The 17,656-nt window shown below is 50.1% G+C and overlaps 1 protein-coding gene across 9 annotated transcripts in view; it reads right to left on the minus strand.

Moving 5' to 3' along the window:
* The window catches only part of DIP2C (disco interacting protein 2 homolog C), a 436,795-nt gene that overhangs the window by 82,228 nt on the left and 336,911 nt on the right, over window positions 1-17,656 (minus strand). For all 9 annotated transcript variants that reach the window (XR_010146752.1, XM_016962526.4, XM_016962527.4 and 6 more), the window contains 6 exons: window positions 11,607-11,746; window positions 8,687-8,823; window positions 6,785-6,993; window positions 5,607-5,721; window positions 4,899-5,100; window positions 170-279 (listed from right to left, as the gene is read on the minus strand). Coding sequence is in view for 8 of the 9 variants with exons in the window: in XM_016962526.4 (XP_016818015.1) it covers window positions 170-279; window positions 4,899-5,100; window positions 5,607-5,721; window positions 6,785-6,993; window positions 8,687-8,823; window positions 11,607-11,746 (913 nt within the window). In the remaining variant the exon portion in view is untranslated. The remainder of the gene's footprint in view (window positions 1-169; window positions 280-4,898; window positions 5,101-5,606; window positions 5,722-6,784; window positions 6,994-8,686; window positions 8,824-11,606; window positions 11,747-17,656) is intronic.

Here is a 17,656-nt window from a genome sequence, read left to right on the forward strand (position 1 = left end):
CACTGTCGCGGACTGTCAGTGAAGGTAAGGGACAGTCGGGTACTGTCAGAAAAGTGGACTGTCAGGGAAGGTAGGGGACAGTTGGGTACTGTCGGGGATTGTCGCGGATGGTCGGGGACAGTCAGAAAAGTCGGGGACGGTCAGGGAGACTCAGGGACCCAGCTCCTACCTTGCGTGCCTGGTCGTTATCTTCGATCTGACCCAGGTCTCTGCCACTGGCCTGGGCGATTCTCTTCCCAGAGACCAGGTTCCCCACCATCACAGAGGCAGGGCCGATTTCTAGAAAGAAACAGAGACATGGCCATGAGGAAACAAAAGAGAAATTCCTTCAGACTAGACCTCCCACTTTGGTAAAGACCTTACTCTCGGAAAACTTCTGGAAAGACCTGGCTTTGAATAAACCTTCTAAGAACAGAGATTCAACGAAATCAAATGATCGTGAAGGGGGAGTGTAACAAGCCTTGGTCAGGTTCTTCAGAAACGATGTTTTTATCATCCCTGAAGCTCGCTGGAGGCCCTCCAAGCCCACGCCTGACTTTCCAGTTAATGTGAGAGCCCCGTGTGCCGGCACTCATAGCCATGATTGTAAAAAATAAAACGGAAGACAAACACAGAATTACAAGCCAAGATTTGTCTCACTGCAGAGACCCGTGGCTCCCGTCTGTTCGAGTTCTCTGGGGTCCACACACCTGAGAGCTGGCTGTGGACAAACAGACAGTGGACATTTCACATACAGATGTCGTGGGGTGGAGTCAGAGAGTGATACTGTGGACGGGACAGGATAGAGTCGCTTCTCGGTATGTTATACTGACTGAAAAGGTCTTAGGTTCCGTCAGGCCCACAGTGAGGTGTGGAAGAATAAACCAAGGGCCGTCATAAAGTCAAGCGATGTCATAAAGTCATCGCTCATCCATGAGCGATGAGGTGACTACCAACTGGGGAAAGTGGGGAAGAAGGAGGGGGGGGAGGGGGAAGGGGGATGTTGGTGGGGGGTGGGGGACAGGGGATGGTGGTGGGGGGTGGGGGACAGGGGATGGTGGTGGGGGGGGATGGGGGATGGTGGTGGGGGGTGGGGGACGGGAGACGGGATGGGAGGTGGGGGACGGGGGGTGGGAGGTGGGGGACAGGGGGTGGGAGGTGGGGGACAGGGGGTGGGAGGTGGGGGACGGGGGATTGGAGGGGGCAGGGGGATGGGGGATGGGCAGGGGGAGGGGCAGAGGAAGCAGGGAGAGTAAAAGAATGTTTACCAAAAGAATTGCAGGTAAAATAACAATGACATGATCAATTTATGCCTAATCCTTGGTTTGAAGGCTACTATTAAATCAAATTCTTAAATTCCCGATAAAGGTCAAGTAACAGGTTTCTAAGCCAGGCCACATGCTGCATTAGTTACTGCACAAGCAGGGCTATGGCTAAGCAGGTTGCTCATAGCCGTGTCAAAAACAGACACACGTGCCCAGATGCAGCTGACGGGGCAGTGGCACAGAACAAGGCTTTGGATGAGCCCATCACCGTGACAACCAATGTCCCTCAGCTTCCCAAACAGCTCACGGAAATGGTGGCACCAGAACAAGGCAGTCAGGGCCTGACGTCCTCTAGCCGGCCCCCAGGGAGAGCAGGGCCACCGGCTCTCTACAGATGCACGGCCATCCTTTTCAAATGCAGGCTGCCAGAAACGATTCCACTTATCACAGCTGCGCAGAAGAAGGCACGGCACTTCAGCCAGGATTGAAATCTGGAGGAGAACGGTCTACGAGCAGATGTCTGGGCTGCTGCCTGCCGGTGCCTTGGGTTCTAGGCGACGTGTAGGAGCCTCGAGTCTGGACTCTGTGTAACAGTAAGATGCCTCCTACACTCAGCAAATCATTTTTGAATTTTCACATCGTAGTTGTGAACAGACTGAATTTCTTTTCTTAGTTCTTAATGAAGTATGGAAGAGGAATAGCCTTTTCACATTTAGCAAAAGAATTTGTCAGGCTCTGGAAGGAAGGGAGCTGCCCCATGGTGGGAACAATTGCCCCTCTGTGATCTCCGAACACCTGGGAGCCTCTGCACCATCTCAGAACACAACACCCGGGAGACCCTCATTCACCCGCTGCGCATCCTCTATCTCTACCAGATAGAAGCGTCTTCTGAATGAAGCATCTTTAACAGATTTTTTTTGAGACAGAATCTATGTTGCCCAGGCTGGTCTCGAAGTCCTGGGCTCCAGTGATTCTCCCATCCCGGCCTCCCGCATTGCTGGGACCACAGGTATGAGCCACTGCGCCTGGCTGATGAAGCTCTGAGCCTTCTCCTTGGTGACCGATGCTGGGCAAGACGAGACGGCTCTTCTAAGAAGTCAACTTGGAAACTGGCCTAAATGGGTTCCAAGGTTTCCCGTAATGTTTTTAAGAATTCAGACTGGGGTAGGGAAAGCGAGCTTTTGAGGAGAGATCAGGCTTTTTGTGGAGCCTTATTTTGTGCCCGTTTGCTATGTGAAGACGTAGCACGTTCCCTCATCTCCACGTGCATCCTCTGAATGGAAGTTTGGGACCTTGAATGCCTCCCCATGCAGACTAGGGCCTGTTTTCCCGACTGCTCCTGGGAGGCAGAGGCCTTCTAGCTGCACCTCACTCTCAAAGTCTGTTCTTGGCAGCAGCTGACAGTGTCCCCTGTTGAAGAGAGGTGGGCATGTCCCAAATGCCCCCAGGGTATATCACAGCCTCGCCATTTAAGCTACAGAGTTGAGAGGAATCCCAAAACGTGTGTATTTGAGGCTCATGTCTCTTCTCTCTTCCCGCTCCCATTAATGGATTCACCCATCTGCAAGTCAGCAGCCGCATCGCTGGTATTATCAAATATCCTACCATGCAATGCTTCGCGAATTCGCTCAGGGTACAGGGCGGGAGTTTCATCTCAAAGACAGCAGCGAGACACACAAATCCCAAGTGGGAGGCAAGCCCTTCCCAGGTGCCAGGCTCTGGCCTCAGCAGACTCCTCCTGCTATTCGGGGGCAATATTCCCAGGGACCTTTAAAGCTGTGGAATTGTACCTTGTTTTGTAACTCTGTAATATTTTTGCCAGCTCAGCTGCTGAGTTAAAGGTCTCTTAATACTTTTGTGCTCAAATAAGATAATCTGAGGGTACACGGTGCCATTAACTGAGTAAATATGAATTCATGCAGTAAGAAAGGCAATTTGGTTGCCAATAGGCTGTCTCTGTTTCCAGCATCTCAGAACACCGTCACCCACAAATGGCCTCAAGGAATGTTTGCTTTGGCTTCCAATAATGGCTACTCATCTGTCAGGGTCATTTTAAATGTTTATTCGAAGGGGCCTTAGAAATCATCCAGCCCAATTCCCTTCTCTGTGGTTCGAAGCTGGGGCCCCAGGGCAGGGGATGTCTGCTAAGCTGCGCATCAGGCCCTCAGCAGAGACGTAGGGCCTCAGCTCTGCCAGTTAATATTTGTTAAAAAGCTTTTTAGAGACACAAAATTACATAACCTCTCAGTTTAGCAAAAACAGATGAGACACTAAATATATATATATTATTTTCTTTCTTTCAAGTTATCAATCACATGAAGCTTCATTTAATGAAGTACATTATTAGAGTAAAAAGATTTCCAATCTCCTGGGCCACTATTCCCCAGCTAAACTCCTATGGAAGAGGGCTTTCTGCAGGGCTCCTGACCGCAGTGTGAGGTTGCTGGCTCTGTCTCCCCACTGGGTTTTCCTGACCTCGGCGTGAGGCTGCTGGCTGCTCTCTCTCTCCTGGGTTTTCCCGGTCACTGGGCTTCTCGATATTTGGCTCAGGTGAGCCGAGCCCTGTAGCTATAGACTCATCACAGCTTTGTATTTGCAAAGGATCCTCCTCCTTCCATAAACACTTGTCTGAACCCTGTCTCCACCAGCTACTGAACTACTTCCCAGCTGGGACTGTGGGTCACTGGGGTTGCTGGGTTGAGAGTGTCTGACAATCAAACAGTGGGGAGAGAGGATCAGGTCACTTCAGAGTTTACAATGAGGATACCCTGGAGAGCGCTGACACCGTTATAAATCTTCATACTATAGAAACAGCCTGGGGAGAGCAACTGCCTCCGTGTCCTTCACAAGGCTGTTTACGTCCCGAGGCGGCAGACAGAGGCAGCGTTTTCCACCCTTTCAGAGCACTCCCTGAGGGACGATGCCCATGGCTTGAGCGGCTCCCAACAGAAGGCCACGCACCCACAGAATGTAGTGAAATGGATACTGTTCCCTGCAACTGCACATTCCCCGTGCCAACCATAAAAACCAGGGACTGCGAGAAAAACGGTTTGGAAGAAAAAAAACTGTCAATCATAAAAACCAGAGACCGTGAGAACAACCGTGTGTGGGAGGGGGCGGAAACAAACTGTGCCAATCATAAAAACCAGGGACCGCAAGAACAACCGTGTGGGGGGAAACAAACTGTGCCAATCATAAAAACCAGAGACCATGAGAACAATGGTATGGGGGAAAATAAAAAGAAATGGAGGAGGAATATTTAAGGAAATCTACAACATAAGAAAAAAATTAGAAGTAGGTCAGAAATGAAAGAGCAACCATACATGTGAACCCAATGTGCTTAGAAAGTGAGAGCACCATGGCCGTGTCCTTCAGGAGAATGAGCTTTTGCAACGGGAGAACAGAGCCAGTAAGTTACGTGCTGACGACCACACTAACACCCCTGAGCCTACAGAGAATAAAAGCAAGGCATTTACAGCCAGAAGACCAGAATCCAAGTTGCCCCCACCCATTCTATTTTCTTGGGGTAACCACTTCTTTCCCGCAAGCATCAGCTTCCTGCAAGCAGCCCTGGGTGAACTCCCGCACCTCCCAGTGCTGTGCAGCCCCAAAGGAACTCCCGCACCTCACAAGCTGCCCAAGTGGTGCACATACCTGGCTGCTTCTGTCGAGGCTTAGGCAAGTTTGTGACGCAGGTGTGGGGGCACATTAGGACATTGCAGGGGTGCAGAGAGCCCTCCAGAAAAAGCTGTTTTGTTTCTGATAAATGGATCCCACCAAGCGGGGTTTTGGGGAGGGTGTTTGCTGGCACCAAGGCCAGGCAATAAACTCCAACTTGATGTATACTGTCAATCGCCTAGAAAGTTAATAAAGAAGAAATCATGTTATAAGAGGAAGTATAAACAGTACGTATTTATATTATGCAAAATATGATCCACAATACACAGATGTCTGTGCAGTATAAGCACTGTTCCCAGCATAAAAATGCCAAGGTAAGAGAAAGGATTTTCCTACTAAACTCACCAAAGCTGAATAATGTTACCCAGGGCTTGTGGAAGACCATACACAGTAAAAAAAGGAACTTTGGAGAAAAGATAACATGTTCTCAAGATCAAACAAAAAGCTTACTTTGACCTCCCCAAGGTGTCCGGTAGGAACCAGCTGTGCAAATTCCTGGTCCCTACACCCTCAATCTGCTGAGCTAGTTTCTGGACACTTGATGTAGTTCCTGATCAAATGAAGGGAAGGGAAAAAGGGCCACCCCATAGGCAAAGCCACAGCTGGTCACGCCATGATCTGAATGAAGTAAGGAGGCCAGAAACAAGACACAGGGGACCAGTGCCCAGGGCGAGGGAGGGCAACCTGCAGCACACGGCTCATCCACTGGAAACTGTCCTCTTCCGTGGAGTCAGGCCTCTGCTCAGCCACGATCACGATCCTCTCGTCGTGCAGCACAGTCACCGAGAACACGGCTATCCTGCGGGGACACAGGAGCATGGTGAGCATGCGCCGGGGACGCTCATGCAGCCCTCCCTCCGCCATCAGGGGCTCCATAACCATCACTAGTGAGTGACACAGCTCCAACTACGACTTCAAAACGGCCGCTGTACTTCCGAATTTCCCCACACTCATCAGTACGGGAAGAACTGTGGGAGGCACCCAGGGATGCTGCTGAGGCAAGGTCACCCTGATCCCCACGGAGGCCACACACAGCACCCGCAGGCTCTGGTGACCAGGTTACGCCTTTCGGTACAGAGGGGCAAATGCGCAATGATCAGACCTGCTGAAATTTAGAGAGTCACACCCTTCACAGCTCGAGTTTGCACCTGTGAAGTTAATGGTCTCCAAATCAGTAGAAATTTGCCGTTTCAGAACTAGTGATTTTCTGCTAAGTGTATGTGCCTTATACCGTCAGCACAGCACAGTCACCTCCAGTAAAAGAGATTGTAGCTTTAAAGATAATTCAAAGGCGGCAACATCATATCCAGGTATCTACTTCCTGCTCCCATCAGCTTCCAAACTGAAAAAAGGCTCTAAAACACTTTATGACTTCCTCCAGATTGGCAAAAACTCAGGAACCGTGGCAACTTATTTCATCACGCAGCCTCCACTGTGCACCAGGCAAGGCAGGGAAGAAGAAAACTGGTAGAGCAGGGAGGTGGCGAGCGTCTGCGCTCACGCAAGTCTGTGACTGAACCATTGTCCTTGGGTCTCTCCAACCCGCTCCACGATGGATACCTGGATCTTTAATTTGTGCAGTTATTTATCAGAAATAAGTTTTCTAATGCATATTTCTATTATACTTAGAGGGGAAGTTCAGTGGAAATATATTTATGGAGCTCAGGGAATTTCTATAAAATCTTGGACATTCAGAACTGGATTAAATCTCAGAGGTCAGAGTCCAGTTGCTTCAATAACATGGAAGAGGAAATGGAGACACAATACATTTAAGGAATCTGTGCAACTTTCAACCCTTCAAAACCACGTAAAAAATATGGCCGACCAGAAACCATATGCTTGATTTGCAGAACGCCACTGACCTTCCCCGGTAGACAAACTTCATGGGTTCTACGGCCAGCGCGGTGGCCACGATGTCGTCGGCGTTGTGCCTGCGCCCGCTGACCACCATGAGGCCATCCATCTTGCCCACCACGAAGACGAGGCCTCCGGGGCCCACGAACCCCAGCAAGCCTGTCCTTATGAATGGGTATTCACTGATCGGAGCCCCGGAACTTGTCATGGGAAACACCTGGGGGAAACAGCATCCATCAGGCCACTGTTCATGTGGTCAGCTGGTTTTAATCCTCGCCGCTACTCCTGCGAGCACGGCACCTGCTTTGCTTAAGCTCTGCCTTTCACCCCAGCAACCCTGCCCTAGGGCCGAGGTCACAGTGACCACTGGTGGCCAACAGTCTTCGAGGCAGAAAAGCACTTCCTGCCCACCTCAGCAGGACCCCATCCGTTCCTGCACCTCCACTCACCTGCTGGAGCCTCCTGCCTCTGAACCCTGAACAGATAACACCCAGAAGTCTCACAGGAGGCCAATCAGCAATAACTGATCACTTGGTTTACAAAACCACAATGTAAAAGACGAGTGAAGAGTCAAGGTACATTTTAAACAACGTATGTTAGTTTTAAAGTAATCTCTATTCATTCATAAAATGTTATTTGCCCTTGTTGGAAGTATGCTGAAAAGGAAAATATTAAGGAAGCAAATCAAATCAGTTCAAACTCTAAACCTCTTTTTTCCCTCCACCCTTGCAGGTAAATCAGAGGAACGGAGATGGAGTTTTTATTTAGATTTGTATCTAGCTCAGTTTCCAGGGATATTTTAGAAAGTTGAATTCACACTCAAGAAAGCTATCATAGACAGGTACTGTAACATCTGTTCAGCCACATCCAAAGTTCTCAACATTTAGACCAGCAACAGTGGCTCATGCCTGTAATCCCGGCACTTTAGGAAGCTAAGATGGGAGGATTGCTTGAGGCCAGGAGTTTGAGATCAGCCTGGACAACAGCATGAGACCCCATATGTACACAAGAATTTTTTTTTTAATTATTCAGGTGTGGTGGCACACGCCTGTACTCCCAGTGACTCAGAGGCTGAGGCAGGAAGATGGCTTGAGCCCAGGAGTTTGAAGCTGCAGCGAGCTGTGAACGTGCCACTGCCCTCCAGCCTGAGTGACAGAGCAAGACCCTGTCTCAACAACAACCAAAAGTTCTAAACATTTAGGAAATGTATCCCCAAACATTTTATATTTTCTTACATATAACTTAAATGTTGTGCTACTTCTAAGGCCAGGACCTACTTGGTAAAAAGATAAGAGTTCTGAGTTGCAGCACTGAACGTGTGTCTGAGCCCTTCATTACACAGCACATCTGTGCACACACCCCATGCACGCACATTACACACGCATCTGTGTACACCACATGCATACTTGCTTGTGCCACTGAGATCGTTACATACACGTGTGCTCGAGTTCTCACAGGTTCATACCTGGCCACGTCTAGCCCAGGCCGAGGAGCCGTAAAGGGGCTCTAGTTGGCTTCCCCAGGCGAGGGTTCATACCTGGCCACGTCTAGCCCAGGCCAAGGGGCTGTAAAGGGGCTCCACTTGGCTTCCCCAGGCAAGGCCCTTCAAGCACACAAGTGCACGTTCCCTAATGATCCACTTTTCACAGTAAAAGTGAGAAAAGTAACAAAAAGGATCCTTTTTAAAGCATGCTTATTCTTTTAAACACTGGTTATAAGGTCAGAACAATGCTGATAAAACAAATTTATCAAAAGCGATAAAAAGTGGTAAAGTGCCATCGTTTTCATTCATATAAACACATCTTGCTAAAATGGATCTTACATTCCACGTCTATCACTATGCACCTGGCAAGGGCTCTTTGGAGACGGAGCCACAGATGGTGCCCATGGTAAGACTCTCCTCCACCTACCTCAAAGGTGTTCTTGGTCATGCCGGAGAGGCCATAGTAGGACGTGCCCGTCGCAACTGCACACACACACAGCTCCCCGATCTCATCCGTTCTGCACAGCTGAGGAACCCCGTCTGGCTTCACTGAACACATGATGGCTAAGAGCAAACAGGAAAGCACATGCAGTGTGAGAGGGGGCAGGTGGGGAGAATAAAGGAAACAGGGAAGATGCGAATATGAACGAGGACACCAGTGAACAGGAATGGGGTCTGGAGCAAAACTGCACGGATGGTAGTCAGCCAGGCACTCATTTTCCCTAAAGAGCCATGATTTTTCCTGTTGCAGCAACATGTCAAATTTCATAGTTGAAACATCAATAAATATTTCAATTGCTTTAATGTTAATGCGCAAGTTGTATTTAGGGGCGTGACATCATCTGCCATTTAGATATGGGGAGGAACCTCAGAACCAACATCAGGGCCACCTGCCACACAGACATCAGCAACGTGGTGCAACTTGACCTCTGCAAATCAAGCCTCTAATGTCTTATGGAAATCTGAATCTTCGATTTCACACTCCGTGCAAGGTGAGTCCTTCCGAGAACACCACTGGAGCGCTTCGCACACGGTTCAATGCTGATAAGTTCTCACTGGTCTGTGCCACCAACACTTTCATGCTTTGCCCAACAACAACATCCTACATAACCCCCAACTGCAATCCACAAATCTGATTAGGGAGCCAAGAGCCTCAGGCTTCAGAAGGGTGGAGTGTGCATTAGTGACAGCTGAGCTGTTTAGAAAGAGCCTAAAACAGCCGGCACCCGCTGGGCTGGAGTACAGAACAGTGGAAACATAAGTTAAACTCACAGGAAGAAAAATTCACATTAAGGCCGGACGCGGTGGCTCACGCCTGTAATCCCAGTACTTTGGGAGGCCGAGGTGGGCAGATCACAAGGTCAGGAGATCGAGACCATCCTGGCTAACACGGTGAAACCCCATCTCTACTAAAAATACAAAAAAGTAGCCGGGCGTGGTGGCGGACGCCTGTAGTCCCTGCTACTTGGGAGGCTGAGGCAGGAGAATGGCATGAACCCTGGGGGGCAGAGCCTGCAGTGAACCGAGATCGCACCACTGCACTCCAGCCTGGGCGACAGCGAGACTCCGTCTCAAAAAAAAAAAAAAAAAAAAGTTCACATTAAATTTACACCGAAAGATTCTTCACCCATCAAATTGGTAAAAACAAAAGTCAGGTAATACGGTGGGTAAGGGAGTGGAGAAAGAAGTGCTGCTGTTTACCGCTCGGCAGGGTATAGCTTCACAACCTTCGAAAAGACAATCATAAAAATTACATCGGCAGTTCTCTTTGAAACAGAACTCCCACTTCCAGAACTGTTTCCATTAGACACGAGGGGGTCACTCACTGCAGCAGCAAAAGAGGGAAAATCACCAAACGGGGGGGCTCAAATAAACTTAGTGCTCCCACAAGGTAGCACTGTGCTGCCTTGAGAACACCGCGGAGCTCGTTACGCGCTGACAAAGGACCCTTAAGATAAAACATACGTATGTACGCAGTACTCCATCATGACGTGAGAAAACCCCAGAACCCAGGGCAGACAACACACATGGGGTGGGGGTGCAGGCTTCTGTTCCACAGCCCCAGGTGCCTCTGACAGGGGGTCTGGGAAGCCCGGGGTTGCTCTCACTGTTCCACAGCCCCAGGTGCCTCTGACAGGGGGTCTGGGAAGCTCGCGGTTGTTCTCACAGTCACAAAAGAGCATTTTCATTGTGTCCTTCAGAACCTTTTGAAGATTTCACCATGCAGCTCCATTTATTTGAAAATTAAATATTAAAGAAATGGAGCCAGGGGCCCTGGCCACAGCTGGGAGGCAGGGAGTGGGCTGGACACAGGGGCTAGAGGGCTGCAGGCAGAGGCACAGCTGCGGGGATGCTGGAGGGCGTCCGCAGGGAATCAGGGAGTAGTGAGGAGGAGGGAAGCCACGGGCTGCCTTCATTTCTTTTATGCCAAACAGGCCGAACAGAAAGGCAAGACAGCTTCTGGAATGCCTGGCCCTAGCACAGCTCACCATGAAAGGGCATGAGGGGTCTGCCTCTGTGAGACTCCATGGGGCGAGGGTCCCTGCTGAGGCCCACCTGACCTGGCGCCCTGCACCTGCTGCTGAAGGCAGCAGCACTGCTCGCACAGGCATGGCTACCCTGCTGGGCTTGAGCCCACACCCCATGCCTGGAGGGCTCAGCAGGAGACACAGGCTCCAGGGTCCCCAGCTGAGAAAAGAGACAGGTTTCCTTTCGGGCCAAACAGCCAGGGGCTGATGCTGCCTGTGACCCCATGAGTTGAGCGCCAGACGTGTGCACCCTGAGAATGGTAAAGTGGCTCCTGGGAGGTGCCTGGGCGCTCCTCGTGGGGCTGGTGGGGAGGCACGGTGGGCCCTGCAGCTGGGCGCTTCCTCATGCATCTGTGGAAAAGGCTTCTGAGACTTGGAAAAAGGTCTCTACTGCTGAAAACACGTTTCATGGTCACACAAACTCACATTCCTTGATTTTCACACGTGTCTGCCTTGGCGGAAGCCGAGCTTGGCTGTTCCCACTCTGGCTAGTGCCTTAGGGTGACGGATGGGCACGTCCTCTGGGGGAGGGAAGGGAAGCTGCCCAGGCACCAGTGTGGACCCTGCATTGGCCCCGAAGCCTTCCAGGGAAGAGCAGCCTGAGGTCCCAGTGTGCAAAGCTGCCCTTCCCCATCTTCTTGATCGTCTACCAGGAGAGGGAACACTACCTCAAATGTTTGAAGCCTAACAAAGACTTCAGAAGACTGGGAGTGAGGCTCTCAGCCCAAGGGCACACCGCGGGAACGCAGGCTTTGGTGACATGTGTTAGAAAAGCATTTAATAACTGGTTAATCTGTGCGGCTCGCGACCCACACTCACCTCCAGGCATCACGAGGCCGACATCCTGCACGGTGAGCACGGAGAGCTTCTCTTCCGAGTCCACACGAATGACCCCGTAGGTCAGCCCATGCATGGAGAGGACACCCCGGCCCGGGGGCTGGTTACTGTCATCCGTGGGCCTGTAATGACAGTTTTTAACTTGAATATGCAGGAGCAGATAAGCCATCACAATCACAGATGTGCAGTCAGCACACATGCAGCAGGCTGGGCACCTCTGGGCACAGTGCTGGCACCCCAGGCACAGTGCTGGCTGCCCATGTGGCCGCATTAGGGGATGCTCGTTCTGTTTATGAACAGCTGGCAGCGAGCCTACTGCTTCCGCCTCTACATTCCCAGGGAATCCCAAGAACACCCGTAAACTACCAACGCAGCTCCTCTCCTGCCCCCTCTATGCAGGCCCTGCACAGACCAGCTCTCTCTCCTCCCAGCCCTGCACAGACCAGCTCTCTCTCCTCCCAGCCCTGCACAGACCAGCTCTCTCTCTCCTCCCTCCCGGCCCTGCATAGACCGGCTCGCTCTCTCCTCCCGGCTCCTGCTCACTGCACGGTCTGCTCTTCTAGTTTTGCAAATGTCTGGAAGGTGGTGCATCCACTCCAAGAATGCAGACAAAACCACTGAACAGCAATGATGGAAATCCTGACTGTCCAGCCTCAATTCAGATGCAGACTACCTGGGCGTATGCCCAATTTTATAAGGATCTAAAATAAGATTTACGCTGTGCCATTGTGGCTGCCAAGTTCTAAGGAAAACTATTTGGGTGGCAGGCAAGCTGTAGAATGCACTGTGGGTCAGGAGAAGAGGGGTCCGCATAAGGCAGTTTTCAGAAGACCACTGCACACACGTTCACCACTCTGGGGCCCACCCCACCTCCTCTGCCGGACACCCCAGCTTGCTCCCGCCTTGGGGCTTCTGTGCTGGTTCTCGCTGCTACCCAGGACGTTCCTCCAGCAGACGTCCACACGGCCCTCTCCCTGTCTCCAGGGGACTTCTTGTCCCCTCAGGAAACACCCCCCACCCAGTGTGCCCACCCCACAGCACACACCTCTGACTACCTGTGCGACCTCCTCCCTCAGACCCAAATCTCCCAAGAGCGGCCAGTTTGTTTTGCTCACTGCTGCATCCCAGCCCTGGAAAATGTCTAGCAATGAATAGCTGCTGACTGAATTTGCGAACAAATAAGTTAAAATCTAAGATCACGGATTACATTCCTGAAAACTAACAATTCCTCAATGGTTATCTAAGTGAGTCACCACAATTTAGGTACACATTGTTTCTGTAATTTTCCGTTTATAAATCTTTAACGCACTTCAGACCTAAAAGCTGGACTGTAAGTTAGCTGTTTAACTTTAAAATATTATGGTTTATAATGAAACTGAAGACATAAATGGGACAACATAGAAGTTAATATTTGGAAAAGGAGATCTCATTTGAATGAAGTAACTGGTGTATTGAAAAAAGCATGGAAGACTCTGGAAACAGAATTATTCTAGATGTAAGAATCAAAAAGGATAGAGCTAAGCAGATATAAAAGAAAAGTCTCCCCAAATAAGAAAACCCACACGGAACTACCTAGATAGGGCGAGCTCACATCCCTGGGCTTTCCATTATCCTCCTGGCCTCTACTTCCCAGAGACCCCAAACAAATCAAAACTTCAAAATGAAAACACAGGTGTTGTCAGTGGTCCTGCCACCATTTCCTCACCCTACACCATCCCCTCACCCTGCAACATCCCCTCACCCTACAAGAGTCCTCTACAAAGATCAGTGTGGAAGTCAGGCAACTGTGAGCTTTAGCATCTGCTGTGGGTTGAATCGTGTCCCCGCAAAAGATCACCCCTCCTATCTGTGACCTTATTTGGAAGCAGGGCCTGTTCAGAGACAGATGCCCCTGGACTTACAATGCGGTTACAACTTGATAAACCCATTGTAAAGGCGGAAATTGAAGTTGAGCCACCTTAAGCCAGGGCCATCTTATGACCAGGTTAACATGAGGTCATACTGGGTTAGAATGGACCCTAAATCCAATTACTCTGTCCTTGTAAGAGAAGAGAGAGACCCAGACACAGGGAGAAGCTCACGTGACGATGGAGGCAGAGACTGGAGTGACAGGTACCCATCCAGGATAGCTGAGCACCCAAGGCTGGGGTGAGGCCCAGGGCGGATCAGTGAGATGAGCAGCACCCGAGGGAGGCTGGGGTGAGGCCTGGGGTGGATCACTGAGCAGAGCAGCACCCGAGGGAGGCTGGGGTGAGGCCTGGGCTGAGCTGAGCAGCACCGGAGGGAGGCCGGGGTGAGGCCTGGGATGGGTTCCCTCAGCACCTCCAGACGCGAAGCCCTGTGACACCTTGGGGTCTCCAACTCCAGCCTCCAGAACTGAGCCAAGTGTCTGTTGTTTAAACCACTCAGTGTGTGCTACTTTGTTACGAGAGCCCGAGTACACTATCTTAGTGATAAAAATTTAAGGTACACTTCTTTTTGTTTTAAAAAGCCACATGAAAGCAAAATGCTGGGCTAGCCAAGATTCAGAACACTGACCTGCTGGGCAAGGGGCCGGAAGGGAAAAAGTTATCTCAGGGCCCAATCACGTATGTTTTGTTGTCTCAATTACAAAATCCCCCCCTTTTTTTTCTTTTTTTGAGACACAGTTTCACTCTGTCACCCAGGCTGGAGTGCAATGGCGCAATCTTGGCTCGCTGCAACCTCTGCCTCCCGGATTCAAGCCATTCTCCTGCCTCAGCCTCCTGAATAGCTGGGACTACAGGCGCCGCGCCACCACAGCCAGTTAATTTTTTTGCTATTAGTAGAGACAGGGTTTCACCATGTGGGCCAGGCTGGCCTCGAACTCCTGACCTTGAGTGATCCGCCCTCCTTAGCTTCCCAAGGTGTTGGAATTACAGGCGTGAGCTACTGTGCCTGGCCAAGATCCTCTTTTCTACGTTTAAACACAGTTAACGAGAAATAAGACCTGCACATTTAATAATTGAATATGTTAAGATTACAAATTGTGTTTGCTGTAAGAACTTTTCAATTATGCTTATACAATGATAGTTCCAGGAGGCTGAATATGTTCATATTAGCAACGTTAACCTTGCATTAATTTAACCTGCCACTGTACATTTATTCATATTTCATAAATTCCCTTGCTAGTCGGAGAAAACGCACGGCCCCGGGATTCTTTCCTTGCAGATGTGCAAGACACTGGCATACAGCCAGGCACAGAAGTGCAGGAGGTCCCGACACACAGGCGGGCACAGAAGCACGGGTGCTCCCGGCACACAGGCGGGCACAGAAGCGCGGGTGCTCCCGGCACACAGGCGGGCACAGAAGCGCGGGTGCTCCCGGCACACAGGCGGGCACAGAAGCGCGGGTGCTCCCGGCACACAGGCGGGCACAGAAGCGCGGGTGCTCCCGGCACACAGGCGGGCAAAGAAGCGCGGGTGCTCCCGGCACACAGGCGGGCACAGAAGCGCGGGTGCTCTCGGCACACAGGTGGGCACAGAAGCGCGGGTGCTCCCGGCACACAGGCGGGCACAGAAGCGCGGGTGCTCCCGGCACACAGGCGGGCACAGAAGCACGGGAGCTCCCGGCACACAGGCGGGCACAGAAGCGCGGGTACTCCTGACACACTGGCAGCCTCACAGCCCCACCTCCCCACAGACGTGGTGTCTGGGGCCACCCCTTAACTTCTGACCTGGTGGTGCTGATGCCTCCCCCTCCAGATGGCAAACCAGTGCCCCAGTGGTACCCTCCATGTGCCAAATGGTTCTGAGTCTTTCATGCATAGGGACTCGCTTAAAACTCACCATAAGCCTATGGCTATTATCCTCACTTTCAGATAAGAAGATTCGGGCAAAGAAAGGTTGACTTCACTGCCCAAGTGGGTGGTGGGGCTCGGCAGGACTCGGACCCAGAGCATAGCCCCTGATGACCTGAGTGCCCGCCCCTCCCTGGTCTTTGCCTCTGATTCCAGGACACTGAGTCAATCAGTCTACTGCTCTCTTCTTTTTACAAAAACTTAGAAGCAAACAGCACAACCACCGTGAGCACGTTCTTAGTATGAACAAGGCAAACATCACAGTCAAAAGGCAAAGTCCCTGTTTCTGCTCCAATCCTATGCCCCACAAATAACCATATACAGATTTTTTTATGTCAAAGTTTAGACTCCTAGATATGCAGTTAAGTATAAAATATGTATGTATACCAATACATTGATTTTTAAAAGAAAAGCAGAATCAAGATGATGCTTCTTCTATGTTGGCAGAAAAGCTGAGTGTCAGGAGAAGGTGAGGCAGGGCTTGCAGGTCTGACATAATTTAAGAGTCTTGGAACATGTCTGGGGTCCAGGGTCTAAAACCCCTTGTGGCCTTTGGAACACCAAGCTCTGTGCTAAAAGGTGGAAGGCTACCCTGACATACCATAAACTAAGCCCAGGGCAGAAAATCCCTTGTGGCTTGGATAGAATCCAGGGCTTGTGGCTCTGGAATGTGTCTAGACTTGCTGGCTCCTTGCTCTCCCAGGATCGATTGTATCCTGAGTTAAAACAACCTGCTCTCCATTATCTCAAGCAGAATATGTTCCACATGCTTCAAAGGAAATGCTAAACCGTCACAGCTGTAAGATCATGCGCTTGCCCTTTCAATCCCCACATTCTCAACACCTGTTTCTTTGTTTGATCACCAATAAATAGTCTGGTCTTCCAGAGCTCAGGGCCTTCGCAGCCTCCATACTCGCAATAGCCCCCTGGACCCAATTTCTCTCTCAAACTGTCTTTCCTCATTCCTTTGACTCCACCAGACTTTGTCACCCCAACAACCTGGTGTTGGATCTGATCACCCCAACATTCTAAAACTCACTCTCTTCACTAAACATATCTGCAGATCTTTCCCTGTGTCTGCGTGTGGGTGTGCATCTGTGTAGGTGTGTGCACCACTGAACTCAGCTGCTTTGTTACACACAGTGTTTAGTAATACGAATATATGATCATATATTTTCTTTCATTCAATTTTTATACAGCTGGAAATGTATCTGTGATATACATACCTAGAAAGAAAATGGAGAATCAAAAAGCACATATACTTAAGTTTTTAAGAAGACCTAAATATCCTCCCAAAATAACATACTTTGCATTCCCACTAACAGAACAGGAGTATTATTTTCTCATCTACTAGAAAAGCACCGCACACTGGCTGTATGGTGTTGTGGTTATATATTTAATGACCTATTCTGCACAACAACCCTGTGGAGATGGGTGCAGCACCATGACCCTCCCTGTTTAGCAGACAGGGGCAGGGGCAAGGAGGGCTGAGTTCTACCCAAAGCCACTGCTGTGGAGCAGAGCCAACACCAATCTTAGGCTGGCTTCAGAAAATGTGCATCTGACCACAGCGCCAAGCTGCTCAGCAGTGCCCATCTCTGCACTCTTGCCAACACTTAAAATGCTTCCCAATTTGTTCAGTAAAACACCATTTGTTGGTCCAATTTGTGTTCCCTGTATTATTAAGAAAGTTAGATGATATTTATCTCCATCAACACCTTGCTAAGAAGTAAAAATCCCAAGTAGGTAGATGAGGTGAGGAAGGGAAGAAACAGTCCCCATAGGCAGAATTCGAGGGGGTTTAAAAAACATCCACCTTAATAATCAATATCAGTACATTAAAAAATGGCTAATAAAGGTATCCGCCCATTCATCAACTTCCAAACTCAGTTACCATGTGAAATGGTGTTCAAGACCAAGCAGCTTTGTGTGTCTCATGAAGAATATGGATTCCAGGAGGGACCATCTCAGTGATCTCCAGGAATGTAAGGAGGCAGAGTCCACTCTTGGAGACATGGAAGGAGCAAAATACGTACCTGTGTATACAATACCACAATGATGTGCAAAGGGAAAACAAAATAAAACTAAAGGACAACAGAGTCTGGGTGTTTTGTTGCCTGCAGATCTCACGTTGAAATGTGATGTCCAACACTACAGGTGGGCCTGTTCTCGCAGTAACGCAAGAGTTCTCACTCTATGAGTTCATGTGGGATCT

The sequence above is a fragment of the Pan troglodytes genome, chromosome 8 (genome assembly GCF_028858775.2).
Source record: "Pan troglodytes isolate AG18354 chromosome 8, NHGRI_mPanTro3-v2.0_pri, whole genome shotgun sequence".
Classification (NCBI taxonomy): Eukaryota; Metazoa; Chordata; class Mammalia; order Primates; family Hominidae; genus Pan; species Pan troglodytes.